We start from the raw sequence: 23,360 nt of genomic DNA, 5'->3' as shown, positions 1-23,360 counted from the left end.
AATCCCAAAGGCGCCAAGCCAAGGAATCCCAGTGATGGACCCCCGGTGCGCTCAACCCCTACCAGCCTGACATCAAGGTGGAAAGGTACCAATCGAGGAAGATGTTTCTGCCCTTCAGCTCTCCTCATTTCTGCCCCTTAGTCTGCAAGGAACAGAAATCTCCCTTAGCAAGCTGGGGAGGAGTGTCAGATAAAAAGAGAGAGTACTCTTTCCTCCAGGAAGGAGGTGTCCTGTCTAAAGCAGACCCAAACTGAGAGGTGTTTTCACAGTAAATGACAGTTGAAATTTTGATTCTTGCTACAAAAGGCCATATTTCATTCTTTCTCATGGCCAAGTAGTATTCCATTGTGTATATAAATCACAATTTCTTTATTGTGTACGGAACTGGAGAGTGTTATGCTAAGTGAAATAAGTCATACAGAGAAAGATACCATATGTTTTCACTCTTATGTGGATCCTGAGAAACTTAACAGAAGACCATGGGGGAGGGGAAGGAAAAAAAAAAAGAAAGGGAGGGAGTCAAACCATAAGAGACTCTTAAAAACTGAGAATAAACTGAGGGTTGATGGGGGGTGGGAGGGAGGGGTGGGTGGGTGATGGGCATTTAGGAGGGCACCTGTTGGGATGAGCACTGGGTGTTGTATGGAAACCAATCTGACAATAAATTTCATATTTAAAAAAAATAAAATTTGATTCTTATGTAAAACGGTACATTTTAAATACTCAAGTGGCTTGAACTCTTTACTCCCTGAAAGCAACTTGCCTTAGATTTTAAATAAGAAGCTGGGGAGATGCAGTCCTATTGAGGATGTTTGGACAGAACTGCTGTGGGGAAAGAATAAGATTGTTTTCTTTGCATTCTTTGAATCCTGCTTTTTCAAGTATAAGTTACAAAGATTTTGAAAAGCCAAAGAGAAAAAGTGCTATATTATTTTTCTTTTCTTCGTATTGCTACTATACTCATGCTTGAGGAATTGAGCTGTTAAATTCCTTAACACCATGGGATGCTCCTTAGAGAAGAACTGGGATGTTCTTCCTCAGAAAAAGTGCTGTATCCCCAAATTCTATAACTAAAGAAACATGACTATACACCAGTAGTAATTTACCTATTTTAACTAACTCACTTTTTCTACTTAAATAAATGCATTAAAGTAATGTCATCACTGTACATATTGGGGCAATATTACTTACTACAATAAAAATAATCACAAGTAAGTGTAATTTTAAATGAAAATCATTATAGATTAAATAAATAAGAAATATCTGTAGCAGTAAATCTAGTTGACTATCGAATGCCAAGAATTAGTATGATTATAATCAGTTAAGTGGTGAAGGGGTTTTGTCTGAATCCCACTTACTTAAAATGAAGGTGACATTTCATATCAATAAGATAGCTTTTCAAAATTCAATATTAAGAATCTCACATCACATGTATATTGAATCAGAAAGTTCATAAGATTTTAATCCCATTATCTGGTAAGATTTGACATGTGTCAAAGAGTAAAATAAACATCATCAGAGCTACCAAACATGAGAGAGAGAGACAGAGACAGACAGAGAGACAGACAGAGAAAGAAAGAAAGAAAGAAAGAAAGAAAGAAAGAAAGAAAGAAAGAAAAGAAAAGAAAGAAAAGAAAAGAAGGAGAGAGGGAGGGAGGAAGGAAGGAAAAGAGAGAGAGAAAGAGAGAAAGCAAGCAAGCAAGCAAGCAAGCAAGAAATCTGATTTGTGTTTATACATGTGACTGTAAGGAAATACCCCAGAGAGGAAATTCATTAAGAAATCACTGAGTGGGGAAAGTCAGGGTTTTTCCAACTGCTAAGAAGGCCGTTTCATAGTGGTTATGTAAACTGAAGACTGAAAACTAGCACTCTTGATGGGGAAAATGAGTTTAGAATAAGTCTTACTATTCAAAATTTATAATCATTTATCAGCTTCAGTGGGTTGAATCAGTTGTTGTGAGACAGTATATTCAGTTTTGATTTATTTCCTAGAAATATTTACCTTTCACACTCAAAATTAATTGCTAGTCAAAATTATAGGAAAAAACTGACGAAGAAATTTTTCTCTTTAAAATGCCATTAAAATTTGATATAACGTAGGGGTGTGTGTGTGTGTGTGTGTTTAAAAACGAAATATAAAATTCTTCCAAATTCATTTTTTTAAGTTTATTTATTTATTTTGAGAGAGACAGACACAGTTTGAGCGGGGGAGGGGTAGAGAGAGAGGGAGAGAGTGGATCCCAAGCAGGCTCCATGCCACCAGCACAGAACCCAATGTGGGGCTCAAACCCATGAACCGTGAGATCTTGAACTGAGCCAAAACCAAGAATCACATGCTTAACCGACTGAGCCACCCAGGCATCCTTCAAATGCCTTTTAATAATATCTGCTAAGTGATAGTAAAATGGTTTCATATCCTTACACAGCTACCATTTGGTTTAAGAAAATAGAAAGAAATCTTATAAAGTCTTAAATGTGTTGTTTCATAGTTTTTCAAATATTTTCAGCTATATCTTCAAATGAGTTCATAATCAGCTTATGTGACCCCTACAAGGAATCTAGCTCACCAAGATGAATACACATACATCAATAGAAATTATCTTGCAAATTCAACACTAATTGTAAGAAGATAATTTGCTTCTTCATTGTTGGGTCTCCCTATCTTTCTTACAGACTCATGGTGACTTTATTCAAGAATTGTGTAGTGCACAGCTAAACACACACACACACACACACACACACACACACACACACACACAACGGTATTTTCTAGCCTTCCTTGTGGATAGAAATGGCAATGTGACATGGTTCTAGCCAATTAGACTCAAGAAAAATTTTGCTGGAGATTCTTGGGAATGCACTAATTTCTTATTTAGGTGCTAGGCTTCCTCTTTGTTATCTTTCTTCTTCCCCCTGAGCACCCAACTTGCTCCCTGATGATGAAAATCTACATTATGGATAGCTGAGCAGAAAGACAGAAAAGAGGAGCTCATCTAGAAAACAGTCTGGAGGTTCCTCAAAAAATGAAGCATAGAGCTACCCTACGACCCAGCAATTGCACTACTAGGCATTTACCCAAGGAATACAGGTGTGCTGTTTCAAAGGGGCACATGCACCCCCATGTTTATAGCAGCACTATCCACAATAGCCAAAGTATGGAAAGAGCCCAAATGTCCATTGACAGATGAATGGATGAAGAAGATGTGGTACACACACACACACACACACACACACACACACACACACAATGGAGTATTACTCAGCAATCAAAGAGAACGAAATCTTGCCATTTGCAACTACTACATGGATGGAACTGGAGGGTATCATGCTAAGCGAAATCCATTAGAGAAAGACAAATATCATATGATGTCACTCATATGTGAAATTTAAGACACAAAGCAGATGAACAGAAGGGAAGGGAAGCAAAAATAATATAAAAACAGGGAGGGGGACAAAACAGAAGAGACTCTTAAATATAGAGAACAAACTGAGGGTTGCTGGAGGGATTGTGGGTGGAGGGATGGGCTAAATGGGCAAGGGGAATTAAGGAAGACACTTGTTGGGATGAGCACTGGATGTTACATGTAGGGGACGAATCACTGGAATCTACTCCTAAAATCATTATTGCACTACATGCTAACTAACTTGGATGTCAATTTAAAAAATAAATAAATATATATATTATTAAAAAAAGAAAGAAAGAAAAGGGCAGCTCAGATCCCAAAGAGAATAATGAACCGTGCTCTGGGAACCTCTCCTGGATAGTCAGAGTCCCCTATTTCTGGAGAAAAAAAAAAAATGTCAGTCATCTCTGTTCAAGGTCATAGAGATCTGAGATCCACTTCTATGTTTTCTAACTTCACAGTCAGCCTGGGGTGGAGAGGGTGGAAAATTGGGAAATCACTAGTCTGCACCCTTGAAGCAAGCTCAGCACCATGCATCGTTTGCCGTCTAGAGCACTAGAACTCTGCAAAGGGCTAAGGTATTTCAATCAATACCCAGGAGGATGGATTTAGAGTTCATGTAGAAAAACTATTGAGACCTGAAATACACTTTTCTGTAAAGGGGGTGGGAGAAGATGTTGGGCAAAGAATACAGATTTTTTTGAATTCTAATATATGTCAAGACTCTCTGCTGAGCACAGTATATAGACTTACATACGTGACAATATATGACTGAATCCTCACAAAAATTCTGAAAACCTTTTCATTATCCCTTTATATATGAGAAAACTGACCGGATATTTAACTGATTTTCCCATGAATTCCTTCTCAGACTTAGAACAGATGTGAGAGAAGCCCAATGACCAGCATCCTCCTTTGACAACTTGTTTAGTAGTCAGCAGACCCAGAGGAAGGTCTGGACCACGAGGGTTTTCCTCAGTGACGATGACATTGGCCATGGGGATGAAGACGATGACAAAGTGACAGACTGTTGCCCTGGTGCACACCTGGACCCAGCTGCCAAAACCCTTGGATTCTAGTCCCATGATGAGTGACCTGTGGTGGGCTCCTCATCTGGAGAATAAAAGGATTGGACTAAAATTCTCTCCAAGTATCCTATGAGTTTCTTAAACACCCCTGGCTTAGGTTTGCTCCTCTCCCAGTAGAGAGCCTTGCCGCCATCAGGAAACTGAGAAAGTATGGAGAACGTCATGCCGCCTGCCGCTGCTGCGGGCCACACTCCCTAGAACGATCTGAGCAGAGGGTGCTGTGCAAGCAGCCGTAAAAGGCTTTGACAAGTGGCAACAATGTCCCCCCAACACCCGGTACTTCCCAGAATGTGAGCTTGTACGTAGCCAGGGGCTCTGCCTCTGACCCCCACCCACTGAATCCTTCCCAAGATGTGCCTGGACTTCCCAGAGCACAAAGAGATGAAGCCAGAGGGGCACAGAACAAAGAGGCACTCAGAGAAGTGACAGTTAGACAGCAAGTCCCCATAGGTTGCTTTCAGTCTGCCCTAAGAGCCTGGGAAATGGGGAAATATATAAATTCTCCCAAATCCAAAATGAACATCATTGTTATCACTGGTTATGGAGTGCCTGCTTTTTGTAAGCTTTTGAGAGAGAGAGAGCCAACAGTGGAATTATTATTGTCCATCCCTATTTAGTAGGCAGAAAACTCAGGCGAAGACAGAACTGATTGACTTACTTTTACGAATGCGGGGAATAAATTCTAACTGGGACCATCACCAGTCTTCACAAGCTCTTTATTCTTAGGTGTTACTTGTAGTCTGTGTTATTTTCCAAACTTTGAAATTTATAAAGAGGAAGCAGAGGTATTTTTCATGTGTTGAATGTAAGTACAGTGAAGCCCATATCTTGTGTAATCATAACTACTATTCTGAGAAAAGGGCAGGAAGTCTCAGAGGCTGGAGAGCAAAGGACCAACAGTGTACAGGCAGGAACAGCCAGTAGGAGGTTCTGGCCGAGAGCTCCCAAGCAGAAAGCTGGCCCGCCAGCCACCACCCAGAGGACTGGGCTCCAGGAACAGGTGGGCATGTTCATTTGCATCCTGCACTTTGGGGGGAGATGACTGTCCTTGGAATTGCCAGCCAGGAATCAGATTCTTACTCTCTCTTCCGAGCACCTGCATGAACTGGTGAGTCAATTCCCTGCTCCGGTTTGTAGTTTACTCACTTTCCAAACAAGAGAATTGGGTGAAACAATCCTTAGGTTTCCTCCAAGACTTGAGGTGACAATTTTCTACAGTTCTCCGCATTTCTTGGTATGTTGCTCAGTCTTACACAGAATATGCTCTCGGAAAATACTGTGCAATTAGCCTGGATCCTGCATTAGGAGACTGTTGTTCAATCTATTTCTGTCATAGAGAAAATCGCTGTATGCAGAGCAGTCTTCTAAGCTATGATTTACCTCCAACATGGGGGTTTTAGAACCATCTGGAAATGTGGTGGGCCACCCCAAGTTTTCCTCCACTTGAATGTAGAGGGACAAAGTATCCCTCTCAGAGGGTGGAGTCTGAAGATGATGGCATTAGTCTGGGGACTTCTTGTGAAACCATACAGAATCCTGGTTCTTCAGCATTCCCTCTAAAAAGCAGCAATACAAGTTATTGACAGCACAGAGCCTGCTTGGGATTCTCTCTCTCTGCCCCTCCCTATCTCACATGTGTGCATGAGCTCTCTCTCTCTCTCTCTCTCTCAAAATACATAAGTAAACTTAAAAATAGTGATTATTATTATATTTGCTACCACATATTAAACACTTTCAATGTGCCAGGCTAGGCACTTTGTGTATTTGAACTTGAACTTATTAGTCCCGAGTTTCCAATGTATACAGTGAGGTTAATAACACCTAAGTTGCTTTAAAGACCAGAGTTACAATGGCCTAGTTCCTGGAATTCAGCAAGCATTAAATAAATGTTCATATTAACAATTATTAAGCTAATATGGGCAAGGGAGTCATTCTCTGTGGGACAGGACCTATACAAGAAAGAGATGTGGAATAGGGTTAATCAGCATCTTTTTTAAAATGTTTCTTTATTTATTTTGAAAGACAGAGAGAGAGAGAGGCAGTGTGAGTGAGGAAGGGCAGAGAGAGACAGAGAGAGAGAATCCCAAGCAGGCTTCATGCTCAATGTGGAGCCTGACACGGGGTTAGATCTCAGAAGCCCTGAGATCATGACCTGAGTTGACGTCAAGAGTCAGATGCTTAACTGACTGAGCCACCCAGGCCCCCCAGCTAATCAACATCTTAATGGAAAGAAAACGAGACTATGAAGGAAGACTGAGCAGCAAAGGTGCAGCATAAAGGTACGATCCTGGGGCGTGTGGTGTGGGAGTGTGGCACAGGGGAAGCAGAGGTACACAGGAATGAGAGGGATGTTGGAAGCAGGGGCCATTGGAAGGACAGCGAGGTGGATCTCCTCAAGGCCACAAGGAAAGTTCTATATGAATGGTTCACCTCTCAATTGTGTTCACAGTTTTCTCCCAGTGACACGCTTTCTGTCCACAATGGATGGACTGTGCCAAGCACGCTAGCTTTCCAGACTGCTCCCCACATTAACTTTCAATCCTAAAGGACAGGTCACCTCTTGGACAATGGAGAAAAATCTTGGATGGTTTCATATCTTTAAGTCGAACCTCAGGACCCAATTGAGTTCACTGCCTCTTCCAGCATTGTCAGGATCATGCTATCAAAGCCCAAGACCAAGGGAGCCTTTGACACCTTTACTCCAAATGGCATCATCATCCCCAAAAGAGAGAAACCTAGACACAGCTACCAAAAAGAGGACAACCCACCAAACACTCTGCAAAAAGAAACTACAGTCCTTGGAGTAAGTCCACGTCACTGGAAGGGAGACACTGTGGAAAATACTGCAAACATACCCACACTACATATCTACAGTGGATCTGGGAGAGTCTCTCATTTTTTTCTCTGACTCCAGGCCAACTGGGACATGAAATGGCGCTTTATGGGAAGACTGTGTCCTCCTCAGGCCTTTCTATAAACTAAAACCACTAGGTCTCCACTTGAAATCTACATAAGAAAGTCTCCTGTCATTTGTCTTTATTGTAGTGGATGTTGGATTTAAGCACATGATTTTACTCAATGTGATTAAATTAGATCTGTCTATTTTGAGCTCATTTCTTAACCATTTTGAGATGAGACGATCTGGACTAACCTCACCATACATTTTCTCCCTGTCTGCCTCACCGTAAGACATCCGAATGTCCCCAGTCATCATCCTTCATACTCAGGACTTTAATGTCCACCTGGTTCTGACTATCCCCTTTTAAGACCCAACTCCTATTCATTTCTGAATTTGGAAACCTGCCTGGTTGTGTCCTCTAGAATTCAGGGTCCGTTAACAGCATAATCTGATTCATTCCTGGATTTGTTTCTCAAAGGCTTCCTCATCAATCGTGCAAACAGGAACCTAGCTCCCAAGGGCACTGTTTCCACTGTGACCCTCTCTTCTGGGCATAGAAGTGAAGGCAGTCTCTTTGCTTCTCGGGGCACTTCTAGATCAGTCCTCTCCTCTCAGTCTCTAAAAGCTCCTATTTTAGAATCTCATGTCATCCAGGGGCACCCGGGTTGTGTAAGCGGCTGACTTTTAATCTCAGCTCAGGTCATGATCTCACAGTATGTGAGTTCAAGCCCCGCATCGGGCTCTGCGCTAACGGCATGGAGCCTGCTTGGGATTCTGTCTCTCCTCTCTGCCCTTTCCCATCTTGTGCTCTCTCTCTCTCTCTCTCTCTCTCCCTCAAAATAAATAAATAAACTTTAAAAAAATAATCTCATGTCATCCAACTAAGTAATTCACTCCCACTTAAAAAAGAAAAATAAAACAACACAGTTACCCTTTTTATGTAGTATCTGAAAAGTCCTACTTCAGTCTTCCTCCCAAAAGAGATATTTTTAAAAATGTTACCTATATTTTGAGCACTGGAAACAAATAATTATTTCAAGTAATTGTTAATAGTCACAAACTTCAAAAGTTCTTTTAGGTAATCCTAATATCAGGACTAGTTGCGAATTGATAGGAGAATTAAAATTTTAGAAGAATGAGTTTCATGTAAAAACCTAAAAACAATCAGTGTTTTAGAAAATAACATCAAATGACGTAGTGGCAATTTTGAAAAGTGATCATCCTTAGAAAAATCAGTTGATGACTATGTTGCTTGAAAATAAAACCAGTTAACATCTGTCATTCTACTATCATTTACCAATACTCACTCCTTAATTTACTTCTTCCAGACAACTGGTTCTGTGTAGACCTGTCCTGCTCCCTATAATCTAGCCTACCTATGGCCTAGAATCACAAACACATTTCACTGTGTGCTTCAGCAATCAGTAAGAGATACTGGAAATACATTTATTCATTTATACATTCAGCTGTCATTTTTTGAGCACCTTCACTGTGCCAGTCACTATTTTACACACTTAGGGTAATAGATGAACTATACAGTTAAAAGAAAAGAAAACAAAACAAAACAAGAGAGCCCCATTCTCACAGTTCTCTTGCTCTACAGAAGGATTCCAGGTCATTGCCACTATTTTTGCTCTCCTGGATAATGTGCCTTTTATCTTCAAGATACTGACTCCTCAATCACTATCACTCCCAGGGTAGAGTTTGTATCGTAAGTCTTGGCTATTTCAATACTCATGTATATGATCCCTCCAATATCATGTCCTGTCTGCTCCTTGACCTCTTCTCCCCAGGTATGTTGCCCATCCTTCCATAGACAAACATTTCCCGAGTCGTACCCTGGACCTTACCAATACTAACGGCAATAAACCCACCATTATCTACATTTCAAGCATCCCATAGTCCATCACCTCTGATCTTTCCAGATCACTCCCTCCAACTCTATGTCGATGCTAACTTTCTCTAACCTCTCTGGGAGTTACTGATAATATCCCTATTTCATGGAGCCTTCCTCACCTAGCCACGATCAACAGCTTTGTCCTCCTTAAGGAAAAACTGCCACATTGGTTTAATTCTAACTCTGCCCCTTTGCCTATTCTGCCCCTGAACCCATGCAACGAACCTTGGCAAATACACACCCGGACTCCACTTTGGATTTGTGACCATAACCTCAAAGGGACTGTAAAAGCTGCTTAAAAAGAACACGATATGTCTTTCATCCATTCACTTTCCTGCTATCCCAGAAAACTATTTCAATAGGTTTCAATCCTTCTCCATTGATTACCTGGCTTCCTAACATACTAAGAAAACTGAGGCAATCTGGAGGGAAGGTCCACAAGCTGCCACACATCTGCAATTACTCCCATCGGTGCCATATATTCTCTCTCCCCTCCCCATTACTAACCAAATGCCCATCTTCTAATTAACGATGAGCCTCCCTTGGGCAGTGAATCCCATCCCTCATTACTCGTTCCAGTAATCCTCCCCATGCTCTCTGCAAATGTTTTGTGATCAGTTCCATGAGGAAAGAATCTTCCTGCAATTTCTCCTATCTTGAGAACAAAACAGCAGAAACACACACTTATAACTTCGCAGGCCCTCTAGCTAATGCCCCACCAGCAACTTGCCTTCTCAGCAACACTCCTCTATGGGGTGGGAAGTCTAATGTTTCCAGCTCCTCTTGAATGATATTCTCTCTTGAAACACATCCAATGGGATTTGTCCCCCTTGCTCCACATTAGTAACCCAATTTCCAAGTCTCCACTGTTAATGTTCTTGAACTAATAGAAGTGTTTGATGCAGCGGACTACCCTCTCCTACTTGAAACATTTTAATCATATGGCTTCTTGGACATCACATTCTTCTGGTCTTCCTCCTTCCCTCTTGGCTGCTTCTTTTATACTCCTTGATTGTTTATATTTATTTATCTGACCCTCAATTTGGAGTGCTCCATTGCTCAGTCCCCATTTTGTTGCTACATCTGCTACAGTGGTAAACTCACACAGTAATATAGTTTTAAATATGATCTTCACTGATGGCTTGGGAAGAAAAAGATTATTTCCCTTACATGGCTCTCTCCTCTAAAGTTAAGACTCCTATAACCAACAGCCTATGTACGTTTCCACTGAGATATCTACACCTCTCCCGTAACCTGTCCCAGACGGAAATCCTCATTTTTGTCCCCCAACCCACCCCTCATACAACATTCCCCATCTCAGATAAATGTCAACACCATCATTTCAGATGCTTAAGCCAAAACCCTTGGAAGCAACCTTCATTCCTTTCTTCTATAATCCACATGCAAACTGTCAGTAAATCCTAGAGGCTGACTCTTCATCGTGCAACGAGAATCCAACTACTTCTTACTACCTCTACTATGAATGTCGTTTTCAAGTCAGCATCATCTCACCTGTGAATTACTACAATGCCCTCCTTATTGATGTCCCTGCTCTGTTTCCTTATAATCTATTCTCGATGCGGCAAGCATTAGAATGATCTTTTAAAAATAGAAATCACTTTCTCAAAATTATCCACTTCACTTCCCTTTTTACTCAGAACAAAAGGCAAAGTTGATAAAATAGCCTACAAAACCCTACAGGGTTTGCACTCTGTCCCCAGTACTCCTCGGGCCTCCTACTACTTTGCTCCTAACTAATTCCACTTTCCAAGGAACATCTCTGTAAAGGACATAATACATGGCCAGTGGCAGTGACTTTCATCTGCTTCATTTCCCTGGTGCTGGCACAGGACAGATATTCAATAAATATTAATTGTATGAATGGTTGAATTCTCTTGACTTTACATTATTTCTCCTATGTTTTTGTATCATCTTTTAATTGCATATGCATTAAACAGTGGGTAAGAGTGTGGATTCTAGATCAAAGTAATAGGGCTAAGTCCTAGTTCCTCCACTTGGCCATTTGTGTGGGTTCGTACAAGCTATTTAAACTCCCAGTGCCTCATTTTTCTCATCCATAAACAAGATGAGATAAATAACCAGAGTGTAGAAAGTGTTCAACAAATGTAGACTATTACCACTGGTGTCATAAAAACAGTAATTATTATCAAAATTCAATGATGAAGAAGGTAAGATGAATTATGGCTTTATTTTATTTCAATTGAAATTGAGCCCTTTATTAACTCTCCCTTGGTAAGTTTGCTTTCTACATCCATCCAACTGGACTATTGTCCAGAACAATTTTCTCCACCTACTTTTCCTAGAACAACAACAACAAAAAATGTCAACTATATTTTTCAAAATAAAATTAAAATGTATATATTATCACTTCCTGATTTGCTAGTTTACTAATCCTATCAGAAAGGAAGAAGTAAGGTATATATGAGTTTCTCTTAGAGAATGCTTACTGGCTCCTTGTAATACTGCCCCCCCCCCTTTTAATATGATCCATTATAGCATATTTTATACTCCTTATAAACACAATGTACATTCAAATAATCACTTTCATCTGTTCAAAGTATGTTCCTAGCATTTTCCGTCTTCTCTCTTGTAGATTATACAGATTATGTGCTGCCTGCTGATTTCAAGTTTGGGGGCGATTTTGGTTTCTGCTCCTTACTCTTCCCACTTCAAGCCAACAACTTCCACCATTTTGATGTCTGGGTACCCATTTGTAGCAGCTACATGTGTGAGTAGAATGGGGTCTCCAAGAAAGGATATGCTCTTTAAACGCTAAGTGGGTACTAGATCATGAGTGACTCAGTCCCAAGAGGTGGGGAGAAAGGAGCAGGTGGCCAAGGCCTCTAGTTTTCTCTCTGTCATCATCCCATGTCACGTTTCTCCCATTCGGGAAGAGCAGCAGAGGAGTCTAATCCCTCCTCCTGTGTCACCATCCCAGGGAGTAGCTGGCCAGGGCAGGAGGCAAGAGGGTAATACAGTGGGCATACCAGCACAATACTTCTTACCTGGCCTCACAGCCGACCTCTGGAAAAGTAGAAGATTTTTCACATTCTTCTTCGGGTCTTTGATGAGGCCATTGCATTCCCTCCAGTGTAAGAATAATCCACCTGTCAGGTAAAGAGTGAAAAGATCATTTTTAAAATAAAATGAGCACCATGGGTAAATGCCACAGGTGTGCAGAGAATCAAACTGGTGATGGTAAGATTCACGGGAGGCAAGGACACTCTGGCTATGTGTTCAGAAGTAACCCTGAGAATTTGGAAAACTTTTTTTTTTTTTTGCTACTTTCCATCTAATGGCTAATGGAAAGGGGGCCTTTTCTTTGGAGACTAGCCAGGGTCTAGTCATACCTCCCACAAAGGGCCACTTCTTTTCCATGTAGTATCCTACACAAAGGAGGAAAAATCACACATTCTGGGCAGATGAATTCTAACAGGGCATCACCTCTGTATGGATACAGCCTTTATGTGAACGCAAACTATGCAGTGATGCAGGGAAGCCCTGCTCCTGACCCCAGAGCACAACTTATCCTTACTTCTCTAATAAGTGGTTGAGCTCCCACATTCCCTTATGAAAGGCAGGAACAGCTCATGCTGGATCCTCTTTGTCTGTGACTACTACCAATCCCTAAGGCACAAGCTTAACCAATGTTCCAGCTTAGAACTTTCTCCCTCCACCAGCCAGATCCTTACACTACTGGGCTCAAATACTGACTTCTGGGGGCACCTGGGCGGCTCAGTTGGTTAAATGTCCAACTCTTGCTTTTAGCTCAGGTCACGATCTCATGGTTCATGGGATCGAGCCCCTCATTGGGCTCTGTGCTGAGTGGGGAGCCTTCTTGGGGTTCTCTCTCTCTCTCTCTCTCTCTCTCTCTCTCTGTCTGTCTCTCTCAGCCCCTCCCTGCTCTCCCCCCCTCCAAAGTAAATAAATAAACTTAAAATACTGACTTCTGGGGCTTCAGGATGAGAGACTCTTCACACCTGACCCTGTACCTCCCCCTTTCTTCAACTCCCAGTCTAACTCAGGCCCCCTACACCAGTGCTTGAAGCTCACGTGTTTCCGTACCTTCTGTCATTGGAGCCCCTTTCCTACGTGCTTCTGTCGGCTGCTCCCACCTTCATATCCCTTCAAGTCATTGGTCTTCCTCAACCTCCTCTCTTCCCACCTCGTAACTTAGCACTGTTCTTTTTCTGCGTATACCTCCGCTCCAGGCCACCTCAGCTCACAGTGATTTTCGCTAACATAAATCCCAATCCTCTGTGCATCTGCCCTTTCTCTAAAGTCAATGTTAAGCATCCTGAGAGTAGAAATAAGGCCTCTCTCTTAATATGGACCGACACCATTCCTACGGTGTTATCTCTCTAAGAGTTTTACATTACTTATTGATTGATGGATAGTAACATGGTGCACACATTTCCACAAGACAACTGAACTGATCATTTCTCTCTTCTCTGAGCAGTTTGCCATTACTGGATCGCTCTCGATCATTTCTGGGAAAAAGGCAACTATGCCCTTTGTAAGTATGAGAGCCGTCGAATCTCAGCTCGCCGGAATAAAAAGAACTTCAGAGGCAATAACTCTAGTTCAAAGTGTCCATTTGACAGCTTAGGGAAATAGGGCTCTGAGCAGGGGAGAGAGTTCTCACTGCTGGTCCGGTGACAGAACTGGGTGTAAACGCCAAATTCCCTCTTTCCTAGACCAGTACTCTTCCCCTATGCAATGTGCTCCTGGGTCATATTTCAAGGTTTACTTCAGTTGCTTGAATGGCAGACAATTTTAAATAAACCATGGAGTCTTTGCGGTTTGTTAGCTTGGCCCTGAACAGGGTAGATGACCTAGAACCTAGACTAGTCTAGAACCTAGACTTCCTTTTCCGGAAAAACCTGTCTCAGAATGAGCCAATTTCCCTAAACGGCAAGGTCAGAGGCAGAGGTGTGTGGGCTTAGATCCTGTGGCTAGCTCCCCCACCCCCTCAGAAGCAAGGAATTAACAGACTGTAGCCACTTTCCTGACAAAAGTCAGGAGTGTGTGGGTGGGGTCTTTGATACTCTAGCAACCTTTCCCTCTGCCTTGCCACACACTCACAAAGATGACTTAGGGAAGGGCCACATCCTGACTCAGGAAGATCCAAGATCTAGTTAACTACGGTTGAGGGCACAGAAGATGGTGTTCTGAGGCTGGTATATGTTCCTTATACTGGAAGCTAGAATCTAAACCCCAGAACCAGGGGACAGAGTTCACCCCACTGGATGGAGTCAGAGTTCTGGACCCAGCACCAGGAAACTCTCGTCTCAGATCTGTCACTGACCCACGTGTGTGCTTGAAAAAGTTCCTTCCTTTTCTGGGCTTCAGTTTTCTCATTTATAAAATGGGGAAGAGGAACATGTGGCTGTGGCTCTCACAGGTGGCTTCCCAAGCATCCTGAAAGGGAAAACCATACTTGGGATGACCCAGCATGATGTGGGCTCCGCACGCAGGACACAAGACAGTACGTGGGCTCCAGTGCGCACGTGGCAGCTCTGGGCAAAGGCGCCGCCCATTCCATCGGCACTTCCTTTGGGAACTCAGCACTTGAAGCCACACGGCTCCCAGGCCAAGGGAGAACGAAGGGCAGAGCAGTCATCCCCCAGACACACAGTATCCTTGAATGACGTTCAAAGAGAAATGAGCACATGCTGGGAAGCTGGCACAGAGTGGGGCACCTCAGTGTCTTTGCAGAGGCATCATATTCTGCGAGAACCCTTTGCCCCGAAATATAGAATATGACCCAAATCAGAATGTGGTGAACGTGGTTCTTGGGCCTGATCCACCTATAGGTAGGTATTCTAGCTTCTCCAGTTCTCTCTTTCATGGAAATAAAAGCCATAGACTGGTGTAGGAGGGACCAAAGGTCCGATTCTGGAAGGGCTGAAAGCAATAGAACGACTCTAAGGCTGTTGGGGAAGTCAGCAAGCCATCTCTGTCTTCAGTGCTGCAGAGAGCCAAGGATCCAGAACTCCTATACTGGAGGAGGAGTTACGTGTGCATTCTCTCACTCAACAAACATTTACTTATTGTATCAGGTGATAAACCAGGTAGTGAAGAGGGATACAGAGGTGAATAAAACATAGTCTGTGCCCCCTACAAGTGCGCAGATTACAAGGGAAACAGACTCAGGGACGCAACGATGTAGTACAATGGATGAAGGGTTAATAGCATCACATGCTGCTCCTGTTGTGACATCCCAATGCAAATTTTCTTTCTCAGGCCATGAGCACCCTGACCGCAAGTGCAGCGAGTTCTCTAGCTGCTGGAACAGGCCTCTTCCTCCTTGCTGACAGCCTGGTAGCCTTGGAGAGGGCCTCTCGACCGTGTGACTCAGAAAGGGAATACCTATCCTCACTGCCTTATTAGGGGTACTATTATTCAACTTATGAATTCAAGGACTGTCTCCTGGCTAGTGTCAGTCTGACGGTAAGTAGTTTCAGACTGAATATCTTGCCCGTGAAATTCTTAGTTTCTCTCCTTTGCATAATCTCTGCTTTTTCAGCAGTCTGTGCCTTGTTGATCTGAATGGCTGGAAGCAGACCAAAAAAAAAACCCCAAACTGTGGTTGAGTCCTGTCGGCAGACTGCAAAATATAGGGGATGCATTGTGCCAAGTCAAAAAAGGAAATAAAGAAGACTTGTGGGTTCTAGACATGTCTCCTCTGGCATGAGAACTAAGCAAAAATAAACTATTGGGGCTACACCAAAATAAAAAGCTTCTGCACAGGAAAGGAAAACATAAACAGAAAGACAACTTATATTTGTAAATGATAAATCCTACGAGGGGTTAATATCCAAAATATATAAAAACTTATACATCCCAACACTAATAAAACAAATAATCCAATTAAAAAACGGGCAGAGGACTTGAATAGACATTATCCCACATATGACATACAGATGGCCAACAGACACATGAAATGATGGTCAACCTCACTAAGCAGCAGGGACATGCAAACCCAAACCACAGTGAGGTATTACTTCACACCTATCAGAATGACTAGTATCAAAAAAATAAGAAATAACAAGTGTCGGAGAGGGTGTGGAGAAACGGGAAAACTCGTGCACTGTCGGGTGGGAATGTATAATGGTGCAGCCACTGTAGTAAACAGTATGGAAGTCTCTCATAAAATTAAAAATAAAAATACCTGGCACAAAAACAGACACATAGACCAATGGAATAGAATAGAAACCCCAGAACTAGACCCACAAACGTATGGCCAACTCATCTTTGACAAAGCAGGAAAGAACATCCAATGGAAAAAAGACAGTCTCTTTAACAAATGGTGCTGGGAGAACTGGACAGCAACATGCAGAAGGTTGAAACTAGACCACTTTCTCACACCATTCACAAAAATAAACTCAAAATGGATAAAGGACCTGAATGTGAGACAGGAAACCATCAAAACCTTAGAGGAGAAAGCAGGAAAAGACCTCTCTGACCTCAGCCGTAGCAATCTCTTACTCGACACATCCCCAAAGGCAAGGGAATTAAAAGCAAAAGTGAATTACTGGGACCTTATGAAGATAAAAAGCTTCTGCACAGCAAAGGAAACAACCAACAAAACTAAAAGGCAACCAACGGAATGGGAAAAGATATTTGCAAATGACATATCGGACAAAGGGCTAGTATCCAAAATCTATAAAGAGCTCACCAAACTCCACACCCAAAAAGCAAATAACCCAGTGAAGAAATGGGCAGAAAACATGAATAGACACTTCTCTAAAGAAGACATCCGGATGGCCAACAGGCACATGAAAAGATGTTCAGCGTCGCTCCTTATCAGGGAAATACAAATCAAAACCACACTCAGGTATCACGTCACGCCAGTCAGAGTGGCCAAAATGAACAAATCAGGAGACTATAGATGCTGGAGAGGATGTGGAGAAACGGGAACCCTCTTGCACTGTTGGTGGGAATGCAAATTGGTGCAGCCACTCTGGAAAGCAGTGTGGAGGTTCCTCAGAAAATTAAAAATAGACCTACCCTATGACCCAGCAACAGCACTGCTAGGAATTTATCCAAGGGACACAGGAGTACTGATGCATAGGGGCACTTGTACCCCAATGTTCATAGCAGCACTCTCAACAATAGCCAAATTATGGAAAGAGCCTAAATGTCCATCAACTGATGAATGGATAAAGAAATTGTGGTTTATATACACAATGGAATACTACGTGGCAATGAGAAAAAATGAAATATGGCCTTTTGTAGCAACGTGGATGGAACTGGAGAGTGTGATGCTAAGTGAAATAAGCCATACAGAGAAAGACAGATACCATATGGTTCCACTCTTATGTGGATCCTGAGAAACTTAACAGGAACCCATGGGGGAGGGGAAGGAAAAAAAAAAAAAAGAGGTTAGAGTGGGAGAGAGCCAAAGCATAAGAGACTGTTGAGAACTGAGAACAAACTAAGGGTTGATGGGGGGTGGGAGGGAGGAGAGGGTGGGTGATGGGTATTGAGGAGGGCACCTTTTGGGATGAGCACTGGGTGTTGTATGGAAACCAATTTGACAATAAATTTCATATATAAATAAAAAAAAAATAAAATGACTTCACATCCAAAAAAAAAAAAAATAAAATAAAAATAAAAATACCATACGATCCAGCAATTCCATTACTGGGAATTGACTCGAAGAAAACAAAAATTCTAGTTTGAAAAGATATGTGCACCCATGTATTTACGGCAGCATTATTTACAATAGTCAAGATACGGAAGCAACCTGAGAGTCCACGGATAGATAAGTGGATAAAGAAGATAAGGTCAGCAGTCTTTCTTGCATAGAAAACATTCCATTCTCAATAGGTTTAGCTCTCGGAGTGCCTCCTTTGTTGAAAGGGCATTTTCTCCCCCCTCGACGCAGGCAGAAATAGCCCTCTTTATTTGAATTTTATCCACATTAAGTTAGCTACAGAATTTGGACTTTTTAAGCCCAAACACATAATTATACTTTGGCCCAGCTGGGCTGGCAGAGTGAGAAGGGGCTGGGAGATGAGCCTCCAATGGATTCAAATCCTAGCAGAAATGCCATCATCTCTGCAACAGTTTCTTGCCACTTTTCCCCCCACACTGGATGGTCACCAGTGGTTGACGATAAAAATATTGGCTTCGTCAATTCTCTATATACAGGCTCATAGTTTTAAAACCATAAACTTTGGCCTTTTAGGGAGAAAATTTTCTTCCTTTGTGACTCCTCTAGCAGGAGCCAGGGAGATAGATGAAATCTCTCCTATTCCCTTGGACGTGTCTCAGGAATCCCAGAACGTGTGTGCAAGTTTCCAGACTCACAGACTTCTGTGAGTCTGCCTGTGTGACCCAGAGGTTGGCAAAAGCAACCCCCCTGATGCAGGAGCTTGAGGAAGTGGAAGGGCACAGAAATGCATCTGGGTAGAAATCAGTGCGAGGAAGCCCAGGATATGGCATCAGCCTGGTGCAGAGCAAAGCCAGGAGGGTGAGGGAGACATCCTCCCTGCTGGGGCATGAGGGTTTAACTCAATGGAAACTAAACTCAATACATCAAATTGACTCCTACCCTCAGACAACCAGAGAACTTCCTGCAGAATCGGAGAAGTTGCAGTAGGACTTGACTTCAAATGTCCACTCTTTATTAACACAAAGATAACCGGAGCAAAGTAACACATCAAAAGATTCAAGATGTATATCTGAGGTTGGAAGAAGGAAGGAAGAGAGGGTGGGAGGCAGAAAAAGATCAAGGAAGAAAGGCATCGTTGGTTCCAGGAGCTAAGAAGGATCCTGCAGCCAGGCAACCAAGTAAGAGCTAGACCAGAAAACCAGGGAGGCCTGGATGGGAATATAGGTGTTACAAGCTGGGATAATGGCATTTTAATGTCCATGACAAATCTGACGCTCTTCAAGCCCGCACTGAGTGTCCTGCAAAAATGTTAGAAGCAGAGACTGAATATGTACCGTATTTATGAAAATAAGACAAGGAAAACTCTGCCCAACATCCCAAGGAGCTTAAAGAAACTCCACCATAAAAGTTTCTAGGGTGAAATCATCTCACCAAGCCATGTGAAGGGATGGACAGTATCCAAATCCAAATTCCATATAAAACAAACGAACCTCAAATACAGGGATTCACTTAAAAACTGTTCCTGGGTCTGGATCTCCTGAGGTTCTATCAGAATCAACCCTAAAGTTTCCATCTAGGGAGTCATCCATAAACCCAACCAATGGGTCTGTCCTACATATCAAAAAATCCTCCCCCATCTCTCTCTGCTCCTCGCCTGTTCATGCTCTGTCTCTCTCTGTCTCAAAAATAAATAAACGTTAAAAAAAAATTAACAAAAAAATCCTCCCCCACTTACCCATATACTGACATCATCTGAGAGGAAAAATATTTTGAAAAACCTAAGAAAAAAAACGGGTTACAGCAGCAAATATGAAAGTTTAGTTGCTCAAGAATTGGAGGTTATATACCAATTTGGAAGACCATAATGAAAACATATTTTCAACAATAAAGACATAAAGAAAAGGAATTAAAACCAACATGAGATAACATGACAGCAAGAAAAAAAGAGTAGATTTGAAAAAGAACTAAGCAGTATGATTAGAAATGCAAATTATAATCTTTGAAATGAACCATTTAGTGTTATCAGTTAAAAAGGAGATTCAACATATCCAAAGAAATAAACAGTGAAGTGAAATTGAGGTCTGATCAAATCACATGGAGCACAACACATTGCAGTGAAAATCTGAAAGATATGAGTGACGGGTTAACAGACAGGTAGGAGGCAGCGAACTGAAAAGAACCAGCACACATCTAATGTGAGCCCAGTAAGCCTGCCAGGAGGAGAGGACATGCTCAAAGAGAAATAAGTGGGGTGAATTTCAGAATTAAAAAAAAAAAAACATGAGATTTCAGATGGAAAGGATGAACTGAGACCATTTCTGGATAAGTAAAAGCAAATCCACACTAGAAACATCACACCAGTGAAAACAACTAGTGATAAAGTAAGGGTTACTCTTGTCTCAGAAAGTGGGATCCCACGGTTCTGAGAGGAAACCGTTGCTGCTTATTTCTGTGCCTTATTCTCTCCACGGCTAGAGCCTTCACCCCCAGTCTCCTCTCAGTCAGGCACAGGGCTAGCTGATGGCACCAACTGTTCCTGTCTTGATTCACAGGGGGTGCTGGTGGTGATGCTCATTTTCACTGTGCTGGAACTCTTAACGGCTACCTACGCTTCCATCCTTTGGTGGAAACAGCTGTACTCCAAGAACCCAGGGGTGAGTACTCTGACATGTCACATGACACCTGCTGGGTCCCGACATTGGAGCTGTGATGTTCCGGGTCTAAAAAGTGGCAGAAAGAGGAGGCAATGAGGTTCACATAGCAGTCAACTTTCAGAGTGAGGAGAGAGTTCTATGAATGGGCTCCTTCACGATGACACTGGTATCTGAGATTATTAGTGCCTTCTGGCCCGCAAACCAGAAGACCTGCTTATTAGAATGGCTAAAATGGTTTTAGAAATCACCTGCCCCAAGGGCAACTGGGTGGCTCAGTCGGTTAAGCGTCCAGCTTCGGCTCAGGTTATGATCTCGTGGTTCGTGAGTTCGAGCCCCGCATCGGGCTCTTCCCTGGTGGCGCAGGGCCTGCTTGGGATTCTCTCTCTCTCTCCCTGCCCCTCTCTCTACCCCTCCCCCATATGTACTCTTTTTTCAAAATAAATAAACTCAAAAATAAGAAAGAAATCACCTGCCCCAACCCCTTATAAAAGAACCAAGGCTCAGATAAAATCACAAGAACGAATGATGTAGGCTGATGGGCTGAGCATGAAAAGCCTGTATCTCCTTCTTCTTGTCATGAACACAGCCACCTGCCTCCCTACAGTCTCCATGACCCGGTTCCCTTGCTAATGCAGTCGTATCTTACTAGGGCATCTCTGTTCTGCTGATGGTGTCCTGTGTTCTTCCTTACTTCCTCTTAGGGCATGACATTACAATTCGAAAATGCTGGTCTTTTCTCTAAAACCCATTTTTTTCTAAAGAAATTATTTAAAGGGCTTAGATCTCTGGAGAATGATCTCCTCTGGGCCCACCGGTGTAAAATAAACCTCCTGCCTTCCAAGACAAAAAAAAGAAATTATTTCAAGGGAAGGAATACATTATGACTCAATTATGATCTTATTGGTAAATGGTAATATGATTAGCAGATCACAGCATAGCATTTGTTCGAACTAATACTGATGCATTTTATATTTTGGTAAAGTTGGAAAGGCTACTACCATACATTTGGGGGAAATGCATTTCAAATATGGATCAAAAAAAGCTTCCAAAATCAGAGTTTAAAACCCACTAATAAACTTTATCTTTTCCAGAGTACATTTTCCATGCCTCAATCACAAGGTCATATCCAACATGTCAAAAATCCTTCAAGGTCATGCATAGGAGTAACGCCTCAGAAGAAAAAGGAGAAAGCCAGGGCTCCTGGCAAAGTGTGGTTAGACTCTCCTGAAATTTCAGCTACTTTAGACACTGAAAGAAACCTTTAGAAAAACAGTTTTTGTTTTGCACTTGCTCAGTGAGAGTCATTTTATTGCTCTTAAAAGTAATCTCTTGGGGTGCTTGGGTGGCTCAGTCGTTAAAGCGTCCAGCTCCTGATTTCTGCTCCGGTCAGGATCTCATGGTTAGTGAGTTCGAGCCCCGCATCGGGCTCTGCACTGACAGTGCAGAGCCTGCTTGGGATTCTCTCTCTCCCTCTTTCCCTCTTTGTTTCCCTCCCCTGCTCATGCTCCCTCTCTCTCTCAAAAAAAAAAAAAAAAAAAAAAAAAAAAAGAAAAAGAAAAGAAAAGAAAAGAAAAGAAAAGAAAAAAGGAAAGGAAAGAGTCTCTCAAATCCCAGGTGGGTAAACTGAACAGAAAGTGGTTCACCCAGCCCTAAATAAGAGGAGAAAATGTGCACGCTTGTGCTGGTGTAAAGTGGCCAAGTCACATGGCTATGCAGTCTCCACTTCCGTATTATTTTCACACTCATATTGCTTAAATGTTATATAGTAGGGATTGCAAGAACTTTTAAATTAAAAGTACTTCAAGAAGATACAGCTCCGTTTCTGTCAACTGAATGAAATGCATGTCCGTCAATTGAATGTGGCTCAATATTCTGTCTCATTTAATGACTTTATTCTGAAATTTCTGGCTTCAAAGATTATAACTTACCACAATGCTCTTCCCCATCTAGGTTCTAGACCAAAGAAGAAATTAGCCATAATTTTATTACTGTACTGGAGTAAACAACCTCACCTACCCAGTAAAGACCCAAAAAAGGCCTTGGGTCCTATCCCCAGGGGAATATACTACAGACATGCATACACGTGTTTTCCAAAAACATGTACAGAAATGGTCATATAAGTAATACACATAATTGCCTCCAAAAGGAAACTATCTAAATGACTATAAACAATAGAAGGGAGAAATAAAAATTCTGGTATATTCATACAATGGAGTACTAAACAGTAACATGAGTGGACAAACTACAATTACATGCAGCTGTATAGATAAATCCCACAAACATAATGTTCGGGGGGAAAAGGTCATGCATAGAAGAGTCCACTGACGGATGAATGGATAAAGAAGATGGATATTACTCGGCAATCAAAAAGAATGAAATCTTGCCATTTGCAACTACGTGGATGGAACTTGAGGGTATTATGCTAAGTGAAGTTAGTCAGCCAGAGAAAGACAAATATCATATGACTTCGCTCATATGAGGAATTTAAGAGACAAACAGATGAACATAAGGGAAGGGAAGCAAAAATAATATAAAAACAGGGAGGGGGACAAAACATAAGAGACTTAAATACAGAGTACAAACTGAGGGTTGCTGGAGGGGTTGGGGTGGGGGAGGGGCTAAATGGCTAAGGGGCATTAAGGAAGACACGTTGGGATGAGCACTGGGTGTTATATATCGGAGATGGATCGCTGGAATCTACTCCTGAAATCATTATTGCATTATATGCTAACTAACTTGGAGTAAACTAAAAAATAAATTTAAAAAATTACAAT

General features: G+C 42.1%; 2 protein-coding genes across 4 annotated transcripts in view; one reads left to right on the top strand and one right to left on the bottom strand.

The window, feature by feature from the left end:
• LOC121043357 (membrane-spanning 4-domains subfamily A member 4A-like) overlaps positions 1–23,360 on the bottom strand; it is a 168,914-nt gene that overhangs the window by 47,472 nt on the left and 98,082 nt on the right. For all 3 annotated transcript variants that reach the window (XM_040495019.1, XM_040495020.1, XM_040495021.1), the window contains exon 3: positions 12,315–12,416. In XM_040495019.1, coding sequence (XP_040350953.1) covers positions 12,315–12,416 — 102 coding nt within the window. The remainder of the gene's footprint in view (positions 1–12,314; positions 12,417–23,360) is intronic.
• Positions 5,369–22,005, top strand: LOC121043356 (membrane-spanning 4-domains subfamily A member 7). The gene is given in 7 exon segments (XM_040495018.1): positions 5,369–5,492; positions 7,136–7,295; positions 11,903–12,037; positions 13,769–13,825; positions 15,556–15,762; positions 20,485–20,586; positions 21,678–22,005. Coding segments are annotated over 6 exon segments (822 nt in total). The 5' UTR covers positions 5,369–5,492; positions 7,136–7,148; the 3' UTR covers positions 21,852–22,005.

This window comes from Herpailurus yagouaroundi, unplaced genomic scaffold (genome assembly GCF_014898765.1).
Source record: "Herpailurus yagouaroundi ecotype Mexico unplaced genomic scaffold, PumYag 187, whole genome shotgun sequence".
Taxonomy (NCBI): domain Eukaryota; kingdom Metazoa; phylum Chordata; class Mammalia; order Carnivora; family Felidae; genus Herpailurus; species Herpailurus yagouaroundi.
This window is presented reverse-complemented; position numbering and strand designations above follow the sequence as displayed.